The 17,870-nt window shown below is 36.5% G+C and overlaps 1 protein-coding gene and 3 pseudogenes across 3 annotated transcripts; 1 reads left to right on the top strand and 3 right to left on the bottom strand.

Annotated features, from left to right (window-relative positions):
* The first annotated feature begins 1,010 nt into the window (after window positions 1-1,010).
* Window positions 1,011-1,562, top strand: LOC147550065 (uncharacterized). The gene has a single exon (XM_086668414.1). It carries the CDS (start codon window positions 1,011-1,013, stop codon window positions 1,560-1,562), a length of 552 nt encoding a protein of 183 aa, XP_086524540.1.
* Window positions 1,563-1,842: 280 nt separating this feature from the next.
* LOC147550064 (ABC transporter G family member 20 pseudogene) lies at window positions 1,843-4,210 on the bottom strand (annotated as a pseudogene). The gene has a single exon (XR_015237548.1). The product of XR_015237548.1 is annotated as an ABC transporter G family member 20 pseudogene (transcript).
* Window positions 4,211-5,028: 818 nt separating this feature from the next.
* Window positions 5,029-7,398, bottom strand: LOC147550063 (ABC transporter G family member 2 pseudogene; annotated as a pseudogene). Its single transcript, XR_015237616.1, has one exon. The product of XR_015237616.1 is annotated as an ABC transporter G family member 2 pseudogene (transcript).
* Window positions 7,399-8,203: 805 nt separating this feature from the next.
* LOC147550062 (uncharacterized) lies at window positions 8,204-10,680 on the bottom strand (annotated as a pseudogene).
* Window positions 10,681-17,870: the final 7,190 nt, after the last annotated feature.

Below are 17,870 nucleotides of genomic sequence, written 5' to 3'. Positions count from 1 at the left end.
GTGGCAGTTGTACCTCGATACCAGATGCAATGCTTCGCACTCCCGAAAAGTGTAAGCAAACGCATTATGACTATCCAAAAGTCATTTTGGTGGAGTAAGTCAAAAGGTATTTGTACTAAATCCTGGACTTCCATCTGTATTCCAAGAAGGCGGGAGGTCTAGGAATCCACTTACCTGAATTAGATAACAAAGCTTTCCTTAGTAAACTCGCTTGGAGATTACGCACTGAGCCTAAGGCTGCTCGGGTTCAATTGTTGAAAGCAAAATATTTTCCCAACACAGATTCCCCGGGCCCGACTAAACTTTACCACTCTTGGATTTGGAAGAACATAAATAAATACTATGGTCAGATTAAAACTCTTGCATGTTGGGAAACCCACTCTGGAGAAGACATCAAAATATGGCAGGACAACTGGATACCGAATCTTAATACTCCTCCACAAAACAATAACAACTCGAATCTCGTCAAGGTTTCCCAACTCATCACTAACAATAACTGGAATGATAACATTTTAATTGATACTTTCAATGCTCCCACTAGAAACTTGATTAAATCCATTCCCATTGACAGTGAAGGTAAGGACCAAATTAGATGGAAATTAACAGAATCCGGAAAGTTCACAGTAAAATCTATGTATTCTCATCTGAGATATAGTATTACCACTCCTCCCTCCACCAACTATAACTGGAGTTTTATTTGGTTGATCCCCACCATTCCGCGGATCAAACTTTTTATCTGGAAGATATGTACTAAAGCGTTACCCGTTAAGGGTCGGATAGGTAAATACATAGGTAACATTCCCATGTGTACAAGGTGTTCAATTATAGAATCGATAGAACATGCCCTCTTACACTGCTCTATGGCAAAGAATATTTGGTTCTACTTCAATATTATTTAAGAAAATATTAGTTCTATAACAGAATGGATCTTCTCTTGGCAAGACTCATCACAAAAAAGCACCACTTCAAATGGTACTCACTTTGCAACGATACTATGGAACATCTGGAAAATGAGATGCGATAGCTGCTTCGAAAATATCATCACAGAGATTAAAACAGTCATCACCAATATCGAAAGTTTTCCGAAAAAATCGATCGTTAAGGTTAAAACTAATACTTCCAAGCCAGCTAAGTGGCAACCGCCAGTAGATCCTTATATCAAAATTAATGTTGACGCCTTTTTTATCTCCGTGGAAGAAAACATTGGAATTGGTCTTATAGTACACAACGCGGACTCCAAATTTCTTGAAGCGTATGCGTCCAATGCTAGAGCGAGGAATAGCGAGGAGGGTGAAGCTTTAGCCATTTTACAAGGTTTGTGTTGGGCTGAAGAGCATAACTATAGATGCATAATTATCGAAAGCGATAATATCAACCTTATCAACCATATCCAAGATAATCGACATACCATACATTGGCACTCTCAAGTTCACATCAAAAAGATCACAGAAGTTAAAAGCATGTTGGAAAGGGTTCACTTCAGCTACGCCAATAGGAAGATGAATGACCAAGCAGACAAGCTAGCTAAATGTGCTAGGAAGAAGAATAGATCTAAGTCTTGAAAAAATGTTCCATCTTTTTTAATTAATAAGTATTGTAATAGTTTTCTTTCTTAATATATGAAAGTTTCAACAACAAAAAACAAAAAAAAAGTAGTTTTCACTTTAAAGTGGAGGAATGAAAGAGAATGACTCTTATTACCACACTATTTTACCATGCATAAATCCATGGCGTGTGCACAAAGATATCGAGAAATTGAGTATTTTTCTTGCATCACAAAAATTAATAAACGCACGATATGTTTTTAGTCAAGTACACAAGTAATTAAAATCAAACCAAAAATGATAAACCCAAAGCCAAGAAATTGATATTGTCAATAACAGACCCTTAACCAATTCTAGACTCATAAACAATTAACTTTAATATAAACAAAAGGAGTAGAATACTACAATATGAACTAGCTATCTTCTCTTATTCTTACTCCCAAACAATAATACAAAGTAAAATAGAATTCTAAATAAAAACCCCCAAGCCAAAGTAACCCAAATACAATTCCATTTACTTAGTTCATTTATACCTTGATTTCTCAGTATATCAACTCCGGTCGTTACACATGTTGTCGGTGATATATCTAGCCCAGTCGAATCACTCAAAACCTTCAACAACTTAACTTTAGTATCGATCGGAACCACTGAAATAGGTGTATTATCGAACATTTGAATTCCTCTAACAAAACACGTATTTGGATTGTCAAATTCGTTTCTTAAAACACCTTCATATGGATATTTAACAAGAGATATAAAATGAAACCAAATCCAATATGGTGGGATTCGATCCTTGTTGATGAAAAACCCACTAAAGAGAAGGTAGTAAGAGAGCGTAGCGACTAGAATAACATAACCTAGCAAAACATTAGGGACTAATCCAGAGATAAATGTAACAAAAGAACTACCTGCCCAAAATGAAGCCAGTATGGTAAGAAAATAGTATAAGAACCCTGACAATCCACCAGCTAGACTCACTGCCCAAAATGTTATTACTGAGAAGACGATCGAAAGAAAGATTAATGCAGGTATAGCAACAATGGAGTTGGATATAACGTAAGAAGAACGACGATATGTATTATAAGCAGTTTCTCTTATAAGTATGAAGCGTTCTTCGACGAAGGATGGGAGATCTTGTACACAATTGTAGAAAGTAGTTGAGATAGCGAAGGCGAAGAACCCTAATCGCTCTTCTACGCCTTTTGGAGAATCGTTTAGGTGCCAGAAAAAGGTAGCCAAGATGAAACCTGTGACTAGTATCATTCCTAATCGTGTTGCCATAACCCTTGGCCTTCGTCTTGAATTTGTTATCGATCGTTTTGCTAATACAATAATTTCGGTATAGAACGGATTAGCGAAAGCTGAGAACCTAGTACTAGATGTAAGATCAGAAACAAGTTTTCCTTTACAAATGCTAGTTCCTATAGCATCATTGAGAGATATCCCAAAACCATTAGAGTTGGAATTACTATGAGGATGTTTGTTCTTGAAGTTCTTTTGTTGCCATGATTTGTTGAATTCAAGTAGAGCTTTTGTTCCATCTGGTGATCCTTCTTCGAGTTCGTGAATTAGATCGAGCATAAACTCAGCCCAGTTTTCATTTTCGGGTATTGAGTACCCAAATTCGGAGATGAAAATGGGAAGATCATTGGGTGAGCCATTATAGATAGTTTGCCCTTGTGAGAGGAAAATCAAACTATGAAGTAGGCCAAGAATTCTATAACTTGGTTGATGAATTGACATGATCACAATGCTCCCCGTTCGAGCTATTCGTTGTAGGACTTTTACTACCATGAACGCACTAGTAGAATCAAGTCCCGACGTTGGTTCGTCGAGAAACAATAATATTGGATCATGAATTATGTCAACTCCTATTGAAACACGACGACGTTCACCACCCGAAACACCTCGATAACCTTCGTCTCCTATTACTGTCTTGGCTACATTTTGTAGCCCTAATTGATCTATCAGTGCATCAACTCTAGCTTTCTTCTTTGTTTTTGATACTGAACTAGGTAATCGAAACTCAGCTGAGAACATCAATGTTTCTTCCACAGTTAACATAGGGAAGAGAAGATCATCTTGCATAACATAGGCTGATATTACTTTTGAAACCCTTGATTCAAGAACTTCACCATTTAGGGTTACTGAACCTTTCAAGCTTTCTTTAGTTATTCTATTAGCAAGAGCATCGATTAATGTTGATTTCCCTGAACCACTTGCACCAAGAACAGCCATGATTTCACCTTCTCTAGCTTCACCAGAGATGCCATTCAGTATAATCTTTGAGTTTGAAAGCAACCCATCATGAGTAACCTGTGTTCCTTCTGTATTCCGGTGAAAACAAGCCGGTAATGTCAGTTTCCGACGTGGGCTTATCCTGTATGTGAGATTACTGAAGGAGAGAACAAAAGGAACATATTTTATCTGCTCTAATTCAAGCAGTACTTGATCGTCTTCCTGGCGCCTTAAAGACTCTCCAAGTATCGGAAAAACTTCCATTTCTGCACTGATTGTATGATCTTGGATCTCCTCCATTTGTTACTTGTTAACAAATGTTAGTTGACTTTTTGGCTTGTTTTTCTTTGTTAAATTAATTTTCATTGTTTTCTCTCTTCTATCCTTCCTCCTTTGTTTTTCTTCTTCTTTGCTACTATTTCTCTCTGTTCTTTGTTGTGCAACCTCCTTGGTTGCTTTTATAACTTGCAATCAAGGCTTGTTATAACTTGTAAATTGGCCCCTAGTAAGGAAAAAAATCAGTGAGGAGACCCCACATCCCACGACGGATCAAGCGAACCAAAAGAAACCTTTGCTGGATTCAAGGAAGGGGAAGATATCCTTCCCTTCGTCCCACCTCGCAAAAAGGAAGAACCATTCTCTTGGTAGACTCACTTGTCCAACTACATGGAGGAGGTCCTTCCGCTCTCTTCTATCTTTTTAGGACTTCCATCAGAGCAAGAACATTAGTTCTTACCCGTTGCTCGTTGCATTTAAGGGATGAAACCAAGGTCCGAACAGTCGGCTGGAAATGAGGGGTCAAATGGTTAATATGTCATAAGTTTAGGCATTTTAAGGATTTGCTTAAAAAAGTCAAACCAAGTGTCTCACCAATATATTTCTATACACTTAGATCAGTATATTATCTTTACATTATTGAATAATCAGAAAAACATAACATGCATCCACATCCTTATTGTTTGTTTACCTTGGTCAATTTTAATCGTGCAAGTTTACTTTGATAATGTCTTAATTTGTTTTTTTGGGTCGACCAAATTTTTGAGAAATGACTAACGGGTTGTCCGTAAATTGGTCCAGCATTATATCTATTGTTTTCTGAAACACCAAATATGAATTGTTCATATTTTCAAGACAAGTTTTATTACTCCATTAATCACTCCAATCAATCAAATCTTTTTGTGCAAGTTCAAATGAAGTAGCATATGGGTACTTTCTTCCTTACTCAAAGAAATTATGAAGTTGCTCATTCAAGAAAAATAGTGAAATATTTATAACCACAATAATATAAAACGATAACTTGAAACGATAATACAACCTTTATATAAACTTACACAATCTTTACCTAATCCAAGCAAATGAACCTAAATGTCAACATATTTTTATTTTGTATAAATTAGACCAAATTCAACTTTAAAGAAAAAATATAGAATATATTATATGCATAGTTCATTAAAAAATCCTTCTTCTTGCCTTATTCATGAGTTACCTCCTCTTGTTATTGCTCCCTAGAATTAAACTAAAGTAGAAGAGAAATCTAAAGAAGAAACCCCAAGCCACAATAACCCATAAACAGTTCCATTTGCTTAGATCAGTCATTCCTTGTTCATTTAATATATCTATTCCGGTTGTAACACAAGTACTCGATGTAAGGTTCATTCCTAAAGAAACGCTCAACGTTTTTAGCAACTTAACCTTCATGTCATTTGAGAACATTGAAATGGGCGTGTTATCGAACATTTGAACACCTCTAACAAAACACTTACTTGGGTTGTTGAATTCATTAAGTAAAACACCCTCGAATGGATACTTCGTTAAGGATATATAGTGAAACCAAATCCAATATGGTGGAATTCGATCTTTATTGATAAAGAAACCACAGAAGAGAAGAAAGTAAGCAAGTAAAGCAACGACGACAACATAACCCAACATAACATTAGGGACTACTCCAGATAAGAACGTTACGAAAGAGTTTCCTGCCCAAAATGAAGCTAAGATTGTTAGGAAAAAGTAAAAGAACCCAGGGAAACCACCGGCTAGACCGACTGCCCAAAATGTAGTTACTGCAAAGGCAATGGACAGGCAAAGTAGTGAAGGTAGAGCTACAATGGAGTGGGAGAGGACATACGACGAACGACGATAAGTGTTATAAGCTGTTTCTCGCATAAATATGTATCGTTCTTGGAGGAAAACCGGAAGAGCATCTGCAGAAATAAAGAAGATAGTAGACATGGCAAAAGCGATAAAGCCTAACCTTTCTTGTACTCCTCTTGGTGAACTACTGAGGCGCAAAAACATAGTTCCCATACTAAAACCTGCAGCAAGAATTGCCCCTAATTGGACTGCAAATCGTTCAGGCATTCGTAACGAGTTTTTTACCGATCGTTTTGTTAACACAATAATCTCAATCCAGAATGGGTTCGTGAAAGTTGGAACTTTTGATGTAAGATTAAGATCTTTAGTTTCATTAAAAACTAGTTTTCCTCTTGAAATACTAGCACTAATGGCATCTTTAAGAGATAAACTTTTACTATTGGAGTCCGAATCATGTGTACTGGACTTCAATTTCTGCCATGATTTGTTGAGTTCAACCAGGATTTTCATTCCACCAAGCGAGTTTTCGAGTTCAAGAATCAAATCGAGAGCCAACTCAGCCTGATTTCCGCTATCGGGTATAGGGTGGCCAAATTCAGAGAAGAAAAGTGGAAGATCAGTGGGTGAACCACTATAAATATTCTGTCCACCTGACAAGAAAATCAAATGGTCAAGTAGGCCAAGAATTCTGGAACTAGGTTGATGAACAGACATGATAACTATACTCCCACTCTGAGCGATACGCTGTAAAACTTTTACCACCATGAAAGCGCTAGTCGAATCGAGTCCAGATGTTGGTTCATCAAGAAACAATATAATTGGGTCATGAATTATGTCGTTTCCTATTGAAACACGACGACGTTCACCACCAGAGACTCCTCTATGACCTTCATCTCCTATCACTGTCTTAGCTGCATCTCGAAGACCTAGTTGATCAATAAGTGCTTCAACTCTAGCTTTTTTCTTCGGTTTTGAAAGTGAATTAGGTAATCTGAACTCCGCAGAGAACATGAATGTCTCTTCAACTGTTAACATGGGGTAAAGAAGATCGTCTTGCATAACATAAGCCGATATTACTTTCTGAAGCTTTGACTCAAGAACTTCGCCGTTAAGTTTCACCGAACCTTTCAAACTTTTCTTCGATATCCTGTTTGCAAGTGCATCAATTAAAGTCGATTTTCCCGAACCACTTGCACCAAGAACAGCAAGAATCTCACCTTCTTTAGCTTCACCAGAGATATCATCTAGTAATATATTTGTTTTAGACAACTTACTCACTTCCTGCTCTATAGTCTCCCCTGAAGATCCTTTTGCATTCTTCCAGTGAAAACATGTTTGAATTTTCATTTTTCGAGGTGACTTGACTCCATATGTTAGATTGTTAAATGAGAGAATAAAAGAAGGAGATTTTGTCGGTTTTAGATTCATCTCAGTGACTTCAATCTCTTGTTCTAATGAAGTTTCACCACATTCTAGGGACCTAGTAGCAATGGCACTAGTAGTAACATTTTCAAGCTCCATCACTTAACTTATAGTTCCTGCAGAAAAATCCCATACATATATAGACACACATTAAAAAGATGGTAATAAGTAGTTTAAAAGCTTTCTTAACAACTTTCTCCCACATCAATTTTTTTCTTTTACTGAAAATAGGACAGACCAACCAGAATTTTGTACACACAATTGGTCAATAACTTTTCCTAATTAAAGATTAGGTATAGTGGATTAGAATATCACATTCTCCATAATAAAGAATTTGTTACAATTTGGCTAGCTAATTTTTTTTTTAACTTTAAATGAATATTTTATTATAAACTTAGAAAATTATATGTACAATGAGACTATAAGGCTATTTTACATATATATGTTAGGATATCCAAGCCTCCCAGTTATGAATGAAGTCATGGTAAGATACTGTATTCGACTTCTGATGATTCTTCATCCAATATAGAGAACAAATAAGTGGTCTGTTGCTGTCAAGTCATTTTTACACATAATGTTCAGCAAGGTTGAAGCTCCTCCATGTGAGTTGATCTATGGTCGGTAACTTGTTTAGATATGATGCCCATACACTTTTGAAACATCGCTGAGATTTACAATTTCACTCTTCATTCATAGGTATGAGATTATGAGGTATTTTTATCTCGATCCCCTAAATAAGTGAATATATCTGTGGGCAGGGCCGGCCCTGAGTTTTTGGTGGCCCGAAGCGAGGTTACAAAATGTGGCCCCTTCAATTACATCAAATTATAAAATTCTATCGCAAAAAATTTATAAGTAGCGAAAATATATAATTATATTATGTAACAAAAAAGTGATGATAATCACAATCAATTGAACATCGTTCTTCTTACATTTTTAGATGCAAAATCACTAATAATTGTTGAATAATCAAGTGTGTCGGCTATATCTTTCTCAATAGACAAAATAGCCAACCCATTTAACCGTTCTTGTGACATTGTGGACCGAAGATAAGATTTAATCAACTTCAACTTTGAAAAACTTCTTTTCGCAGAAGCAACAGTGACAGGTATGGTCAACAAAATTCGATAACTAACCCATGAATTTGGGTAACACCCCTTTATATCCTTCAAATAGTTAAAACTTCAATTGGTCTTCTAATATCCTTTGGTATAAGACGCCTCAACACTTTGAGTTCTGAAAATAAGTCTAATCCATCTATATCGTACGACTCATTGTGTTTTAGAAAATTTTCAAGGCAAACACATGAGCTTCTCAAAGGACCATCATCTTTAGAATTTAACTTGTGCAAATCAAACAAAAACCCAAAAATTTCTTCGTACTTTTGAAATTGTTCGAATCTACTCTTGAAAGAAGAAAGAGCACGATCCAATATGTATAAGAAGTAATTAACTCGAAATGATTCTTCAGCTGACATTGATGCATTTTCAGTTATATTCTCGTCAAAATGTTTCTTTCTACGTATAATGCGTTTTTCTCGGAATGTAGTTTCAACATCCATTTTAATTGCAATCTCTTTAGCTTCAATCATGGCTTCTTGAAATCCCACTTCTCTATAATTTTCAAGATAAGAAATAAGGCCTTTCAACTTCTCTAATGCAACATAAATATCCATATCTTCAGTTTGAAGTGTTTTGCTAACGGAGTTTACCGCAAACAAAATTTCATGCCAAATAACCATGCTAAGTAAGAAATCAAAACTTTCAAAGTCTTGGGTTATGATGTTTTCGGCATCATGAACCGTTTTGGGATCATTACTTATTTCTACCAAATCCTTTAACGCTTCACGTATTTGTAAAGTTTGGTATCGTATTGCTTTAACACTTTCAACTCGACTTTCCCATCGAGTTTGGGAGAGTGACTTAAGTGTGATACCTTCAAAGCCTTGTACTTTATCTTTCAATATTTGCCATCGCTTAGGTGAAGATGAAAATAACACATAAATACTTTGTATGGCTCCAAAGAAAGTAATCCCTTTAGGACACGAATTGGCCATATCACAAAGTACAAGATTAAGACTATGACAACCACATGGCGTGTAGAATGCTCTTGGATTTATTTCAAGCAATCTTTTTTGCACACCTTTATGTTTTCCTTTCATATTAGATTCATTGTCATATCCTTGTCCTCTAACATATTCAATATTTAGATGAAGATGATCCAATTCATTTTTAAGAACTTCAAAAAGACCATACCCCGATGTATCCTCCACTTTTAAGAACCCAAGAAAATATTCTTCAACTTTTATTGGAGTTACTGCAACATTCACACATCTTATAACTAGTGACATTTGTTCTCCGTGACTCACATCTGGAGTGCAATCAAGTATCACTGAGAAGTACCTAGCATCTTGAATTTTTTTTACAATCAAACTTTTAGTCTCAAAAGCCAACATTAATATCAATTCATTTTGAATTTTGTGACTAAGATAATGATAATGAATTTCACCATGTTGAATACGATGAAGGTGCAATTTTAGTACCTCATCAAATTCAGCAACCCATTCAATTATGCCCAAAAAATTTCCATTATTTTCTTGACCGATCTTCTCATTACTTCCTCGAAAGGCTAAACCTCTCTTAGCTAGAGTCTTTACAAGACCAATTATCCTCTTCAAAACCTGTTTCCAGCGTTCTTTTTCTTTGTTAAGTTGTTCTTGTAAATATTTATCAATTGTTTCAACTCTTTTCAATCTCACTTCTAACTCATGCCATTTCATTAAAGCTTCACAATGGTCATCACTACCTTCATGACTTTGAAGTCTTCCTGTAAGATTTCTCCAATCTTGAAATCCTTCGTTAGTTAATTTACCACCATTTCCACGACTATTGAACAACTTGCAGCAAAAACAATAGACTTTGTTTTTACACATTGAATACACAAGCCACACCCTATCATATTTATCGCCATTTATAGTAGTGCGATTATAATAAATAGGAGAGAAACGTCTATCATGTGCATCTGAAGGAAATTCAAAATCAGTAATTCTTATCGGGCCCTTTTGAACTAAGAAGTCTATCAAATTTTGATCTATGGTATCCCATGTACCCGGATCAAAAACATTTAAAGGACCATTTTCTTCGTGAGCGAAGTCTTCATCATTTGTGCTATCATGCATAGGTTGGTTGAGATTGTGATTCACATCATCCTCATTCACATTGTTATAATCGGTAACATCCTCTTCTATATTCTCATTGTCCTTGTCTTTATCGTTTTTAAAAAACTTATCAAGTGCACCGGCTTGGGACTTCACTAGTTCTTCTTCTCTTCTTTTTTTTCTTCTCTTTTCCGACCCGGATACATGTTTTCTAATTCTTGGAGGCATACTTAAATCCCAAATCTAACAATGATGACAATAATATACCAAATATTACCAATGGCTAATATCCAAAAGATGAATGAAGAAACAATGAAAATTTATTATATTGCCATAGAAAGTAAGTTACATACCTTGACACCGGTTAGAGTCTTAAATGTTAATAGTTAGAACTTGAAAAACCCAATGCTTGGATCTTTAAATTGAGGCTTCCACTTTAAATCTTGGAAACTAAATATTTTATAGACATAAATGTGAAAGAAAAAAAAAAATCAATTTAGAGTTTGCTAAATGACCTATGTGTAAATTATTATAAACACCAAACATATATATAAAGAGATACTTAATAAATAGTAATTACCTCTTAGAATGTTGAATCTTGAATGAGGAAGACTTTTTGTCTTGTTGAATAATTGAAGAGAGAAGAAAGATTATTGAATGTTAGGGTTTATTGTTGGACTGTAAATTTGTAATTGGGGAAAAGTGGAGTGGAGCTCGATTTTTTAACTGGGAAAGTGGGTATTGGTGGTGGTGGGGTACTAGGTAGAAAGAATTATTTAATTTAAAAAAGTAAGTCAAAGCTTTACCTTGGGATTGGGGAAAGTACATTGGCAATGGGAATTAAGCATTCCCGGTTACTTTGCTTGGTTTCTCATGAAGGCCCATTCACAAACATGAAAGTGCCCCCAAAATTTTTTGCAACAGCTACCAAGATATATAAAATTGGTGGCCCCCAAAAATTTGTGGCCCAAAGCGAGGCTTTGCTCGCTTTGGGCCAGGGCCGGGCCTGTCTGTGGGTGCAAAGAATTTTCTTGAGATTGTGAACGTGATTCTGGTACCCTCATATTTGGTCACAACTAATACAATTGTTCTCTAGGACACAAGTTACGAAAGCTATCGAAAGCTAATTTATATTCCTATCTTTTATTGAATTAGATTTATCAAAGAAAAAGAAAGACCAAAATGCTTCTGTAACGCCCAAAGCCTTAGCAGTTGCCGATATTGTCCCCGCTTTAACCACCCAGGCCCAAGCCCACACGGGTACGGGGTTTTGTCCTTGGCGAAGGCACCACAAGCCTACCCAAAAGGCCTTGGTACTTACCAAGCTTGAGCTTACACATATAGTCCAGTCTCTGGACACTCTTGTGAGCAATGTGGGACTATTACAATCCCCCACCCTCAGCGAAGAGTCGTCCTCGGCTCTGATACCACTTTGTAACGCCCCAAGCCTTAGCAGTTGCCGATATTGTCTCCGCTTTAACCACCTCACACAGGTACGGGGTTTTGTTCTTGGCGAAGGCACCACAAGCCTACCCAAAAGGCCTCGGTACTTACTAAGCTTGAGCTTACACATATAGCCCAGTCTCAAGACACTCTTGTGAGCAATGTGGGACTATTACAATCTCCCACCCTCAGCGAAGAGCCGTCCTCGGCTCTAATACCACTTTGTAACGCCCCAAGCCTTAGCAGTTGCCGATATTGTCCCCGCTTTAACCACCCAGGCCCAAGCCCACACGGGTACGGGGTTTTGTCCTTGGCGAAGGCACCACAAGCCTACCCAAAAGGCCTCGGTACTTACTAAGCTTGAGCTTACACATATAGCCCAGTCTCTGGACACTCTTGTGAGCAATGTGGGACTATTACAATCCCCCACCCTCAGCGAAGAGTCGTCCTCGGCTCTGATACCACTTTGTAGCGCCCCAAATCCCAAATCTCAAGCTAACCGCCTTGAAATCAAAGATTTGAGACCTTCAAACTGGATCCACGAGCAACACCTACCATGAGTGCACAATAATTACATGAAAAACAAAATAGCTGGGTTAAAACCCAACTGCAGTAGATTTCCTCAAACCTAAGTCTCGGGTAGGCAAGCTCAATCCCCAATCAAGGAAGCATTGCATTCATATTCATTATTGGCATTATCTGAAATTTAACGGTGAATACTAACATAATATATCAGATTTATCCAATCCCTCTCGAAACTAATAATTTATGTCATTTGATTAATTATTAGGTTTTCCGGTTCTCGTATTATTTTAATCTAATACTAACCCTGATAATACAACGATCTTTTTTTTATTTTCAGCCGATAGAAAATATCATGCCTTTAACTAAGGTAAACCTTTATGGCCACAAACTTGACATGTACGTCGACAACCACATTATGTCGAAAGACACAATCATCAAACTCTTGTTCAGGTATCTCAGACCAATACACAACAAACATAGACTCTTATCAAGACTTACAAACAAACTCACCGAACAATTCAAGTCAACAACACATGACAAGTCAGAAGGGATGATGCTTATAGTAGATCCTCACGTGGATCGCAATCTCAAACAAACAAATAAAAATATTAATTAACAAACATAGGATCACCATTAGAAGGTATTTACCTAGGAGATACATTGCCTAAAGAACAGAAACCATGTGAATTATCTCAATAAATTCGTCCATCTGAGACTGTTCTGACACCTTGTACGAAAACAATCATAACTTCTCACTCGAAAATCGGATTAATGAACCGTTTGAACTACTAAAAATTAGACGAACAGACCTTTCCAACCATATAAGAATAAAACTTAGATTAATTATATATCTACACCAGATTTAATTTTAATATAAACCGACGTGCAGTAGACACTGTTCTGACACCTTGTACGAAAACTATCGTAACTCTTCACTCGGAACTCGGATTAACGAACCGTTTGAATTAATAGAAAGTAGACAAACATACCTTTCCAAACATATAAGAATGACACTTAGATTCATTATATATCTACACCAGATTTAATTTTAATATAAACCGACTGCAGTAGACACTGTTCTGACACCTTGTACGAAAACTATCGTAACTCTTCACTCGGAACTCGGATTAACAAACCGTTTGAACTAATAGAAAGTAGACAAACAGACCTTTCCAAAAATATAAGAATCACTCCGAGATTCTTCATATATCAATACCAGATGTAAGTTGAATTTAGACCAAAATACTGTCCTCTCTATATGTTTTATGAATTCTAGATAAAACTAGTCTCTAAGCCATTTAATCGTTCTTTCATGTGATTAACAATACTATACCTATCATGGAATAAATTGAAAGAGCCTACAAAAAAATTAGGAGATAGGAAATCTATCTCTTTTCGCGTTAGATGACTTTAAGACCACAACCATGGCCTGTTCTCTCACTAGAGAACTCTATTTCCATCACTTTTCTTCTTTATTCCTCCTCCCATCACTAAGGAGCGGCTGCACCCTCTTTCTTTTCTATAGGGTTTCCTCAAAAGTGAAGAGAAATAGGGTTTTTAAACCCACCAGTATTTCATCTAAAGAAAACTGACCTAGACTTTTATTATTTCCACCCAATTTGGTATATCAAGAAAATAGGGGTGTTACAATTATTGTAATAGTCCCACATTGCTCACAAGAGTGTCCAGAGACTGGGCTATATGTGTAAGCTCAAGCTTAGTAAGTACCGAGGCCTTTTGGGTAGGCTTGTGGTGCCTTCGCCAAAAACAAAACCCCGTACCTGTGTGAGGTGATTAAAGCGGGGACAATATCGGCAACTGCTAAGGCTTGGGGCGTTACAAAGTGGTATCAGAGCAGAGGACGGCTCTTCGCTGAGGGTGGGGGATTGTAATAGTCCCACATTGCTCACAAGAGTGTCCAGAGACTGGGCTATATGTGTAAGCTCAAGCTTAGTAAGTACCGAGGCCTTTTGGGTAGGCTTGTGGTGCCTTCGCCAAAAACAAAACCCCGTACCTGTGTGAGGTGGTTAAAGCGGGGACAATATCGGCAACTGCTAAGGCTTGGGGCGTTACACATATCCTTTTAGCCTTTTTGCTAATAATGTGATATTGTCTGTGTAGGCTGGAATGGGTGGGAGGAACTGGCACAGGTGGTGCAGTAATTGCAGGGATCCGAAGAAGTTAAAGGGTATCTTGACTTTGGTACCATGTTAAAGACCCACTTTCTCTGAACTGTCTGATGAGGTAGCGAGAGTTGCTTAGTTTGTATAGGCCCGACGTTATTACTGCCCAAACTGGTCTTTAATGTTGATTTTGTCGATGCACGGATAGTTACGGCAAATGCAGGTCTTCTTTAATTAGGATGGGAACTGCGACAGTAATTTGAGATCCTATTCTTCATAGAAATTTAGACCAGTCTTGTACTTTCTGCATGTATTTTTCTTTTTCGTTTGATGTTTTCAATTTGAGACGAAATCTAAAACTATTCCCATTCCACAAATATTGTTTTCGAGTCATTCTTTATGTGTTCTGGTCTCAAGTTCTCATATCCATTCAGACATGCTAAGTACTGGGTTCTGGTCCATCGGCATGCCAGTACTGGACATGTCAAATTTTCTTGACCATGTCATTGCCGGCAGTGTTATCCCCCTCAAGGCCTCAAGTATTGAGGCTTGGGACATTTGTTGTGTTAAGACTACTTTTGTTCCTTAGTGAGATAAACTCAAGGTATGCAAATGAAAAGATATCAACACACTAATTAACTACACATCAGAATCTAAACAAAAACTATTAAACGAGAACAGTTCACAACTAGATTGTTCATCTCCTTCCAAATGCACCGTCATTACTAAATTACAAAAAAAACCCGAAAGAGTAAATTTTCCAGTGACTTCAAATTAGATAGCGAAAGTTGGGATGATGTAAAAACTAAATAGCAAGGCAAGCAAGAAGTGTGGATTATAACAACAAATGTAAGTAAGAAGGGAAACTTTATAACAAGTGAAGTATGTAATAGAATTACTTAAAAAATCCCAACTTATCTCCACAAACAAGTAACCAGTTTTACCCAACAAAATTCATGTACGATACTTTAGAGATGAAGGGGTAATATTGCATGACTTTAAAACATTAATTACACCATTCATGAATAAAAACCTCATAGTTTTGTTTTCACTTGTTCATTTCTGGAATTTTATTTATAAAAAGGGATTAGTCTTTTTGTTACTTCTTACTATTATTTACAAACTTCATATCTACAATGTCATAGAACTACTTTATTTGTATCATATACTTGTACAAAATTGAGCAAATGAGACTATGAGATGTTGGAAGAAACTTAACTTATTATATGACCCAGCAGTTCTTGATGCTCTAGTCGTCTTCTCTGATTTCTTCGCGAGCTTAGTAAACAAATATCAAATCTCACCATTGTTTTCATCCTTACTATCATCATGACCATATTTACTAATGTCAAAGTTGTAATTGTGATTTAATCCAGGGACGAAACTAGGATTAAACACAAAGGGGTCCAATGTACTACAAATTCTTTCGTTTTATTAGACAATTCATATTTATACTTCACTTATAAGAAATCGTCTTTGTATATATAATTTGAAATAAAATAGTACTGTCAAAACGATGATTTTGTTTAACATCATTTTACTTTCATCACTTGAAAACGTCTTCTAAATAAAGTTTTCGAAACTAAATTGTTTTAACGTCAAAGTTTTTGAGACTAAAATGAATAACAATTTACTTTTATTATCCAATCCATGTGAATAATTGGTATCTAGGTTTTCAATAAAAATTTGTTAATGTATTTTAAATTTACGTATTAAAGATGGTATATATATATATATATCTTTGGCAAAGATGAAAAGATGATGATTCTAATCGTTTTAAATTTAGGTGGCCAATATATGACAATTAAATTCCTTATGTGGACAAAAGAATTGGGAGCAATTTAAATCAGTAAGAGGCGAGAAAAATCCAAGGATCTAAAGTTAAATACTAATTTTGTTTCTTCTTCTTCTTCATGATCATCACCTTCTCATCGGCAACCTCCATTTACTCCGGCGGCGAACCCATTCTCAAGACACCATGTACAGTCTTCGTCACCCTTTTTCATGCCACCAACATCATCTGGTGAGTCTCATTTTTTTCCCCTCTAAGGATTGGCATTTTACCGTTCATCTCCCTCTTTGTTCAAAAACCGAAAATGATATTTTTGGTGTGTTCATTGTTTTGTTTTGCATCTAATTCAGTTTTTTTTCCTATTGGAGTTCCAAACAATTGTAAATGTCCCTAGTTTGAAAAAAAAAAGACTTGATATTCATTCCTATTCAGACCAATTTAATCTCTCATTCTTAGAGAGAAAGCGAAAAAGTAGAAGAAGCAAGTAGTAGTCATCTTGTTTAGAAGGACTAAAAATTTCAGACTTCTGTGTTGTTTGTGTTTTTATACGCCAGAAATCTGAATTGACTTAATTGTTTTGTGAATTAGACGTTTGTTTTTTAAATCTGAATTACTAGGTTTGAGTTAGAATTTTGACATCTATACCTCTAATTGATATTTTTGACAAACAAACCCTAATCTATGTTTCTCATTCTCCTGCCTTGCCTAATTAAATTGAAACCTCAATCCCCTTTTTCTCTCTCTCGGTTTTTCTACTCTCCGTGAGTCCGTGACAAAGTCTCTCTCTAACAAGATTCGGCGAATGAATTCTGGCGAGGTTAATCTCTCTTTCTCTCTCTCTCTCTCAACCCTCTCTTTCTCTCTCTTACAGAAAGGCAAAAGTTCTGGCAAGATCTTTCTCTCAGGAGTTTTTTCAGTCTCTCTCACCGTAAACCCTCTCTAGAAACCTTCGACAGATCACCTCCCTCTCTCTCTATAACAGATCGACAAAACTCCTAGCCAAATCTCTCTGTCGATCTCTCTCTGTCTTGCTGGTGGTGCCCCTGTGGTTGGTGGTGGTTGTGGTGGTTTGGTTGATAACGGTGATGTGCTCTGAGGTGGTTCGGTTGGTGGTGGTGATTTACTATGTGGTGGTGGCGGTGACGTGATTTATGGTGGTGGTGGTGACGTCCTCTCTGGTGGTGGTGGTGATGATGTTCTATGTGTTGGTGGTGATGATATTCTATGGGTTGGTGGTGGTAGTGCTATCATCTGCCGGTGGTGGCTTTTGGTGAGTTGAGACAAAAAATTTCTAAAATAAAGGGGCAGAAAAATCATTTTATATATTTCAGAAATTATACCACTTTTTCAGACTTCTTTTGAAGTCTGGAATATTTGGCTCTTTTTCAGCCACCTTGGCTAAATTCAGCCAAATTTTTTAAATTAAAAATCAAACATCTGAAATCTGGATTGGAACAAATTCATATTTCAGATCTAAAAAAATTATAAAACAAACAACACCTTAGATAACAGAGAATTTCATACTTCTGCTTTGG

Source organism: Eschscholzia californica, unplaced genomic scaffold (assembly GCF_041429995.1).
Source record: "Eschscholzia californica isolate CP2 unplaced genomic scaffold, dmEscCali1.0.p SCAF_3, whole genome shotgun sequence".
Taxonomy (NCBI): domain Eukaryota; kingdom Viridiplantae; phylum Streptophyta; class Magnoliopsida; order Ranunculales; family Papaveraceae; genus Eschscholzia; species Eschscholzia californica.
Note: the sequence above shows the minus strand (reverse complement) of the source record. Positions and strands in the feature narration are given on the sequence as shown.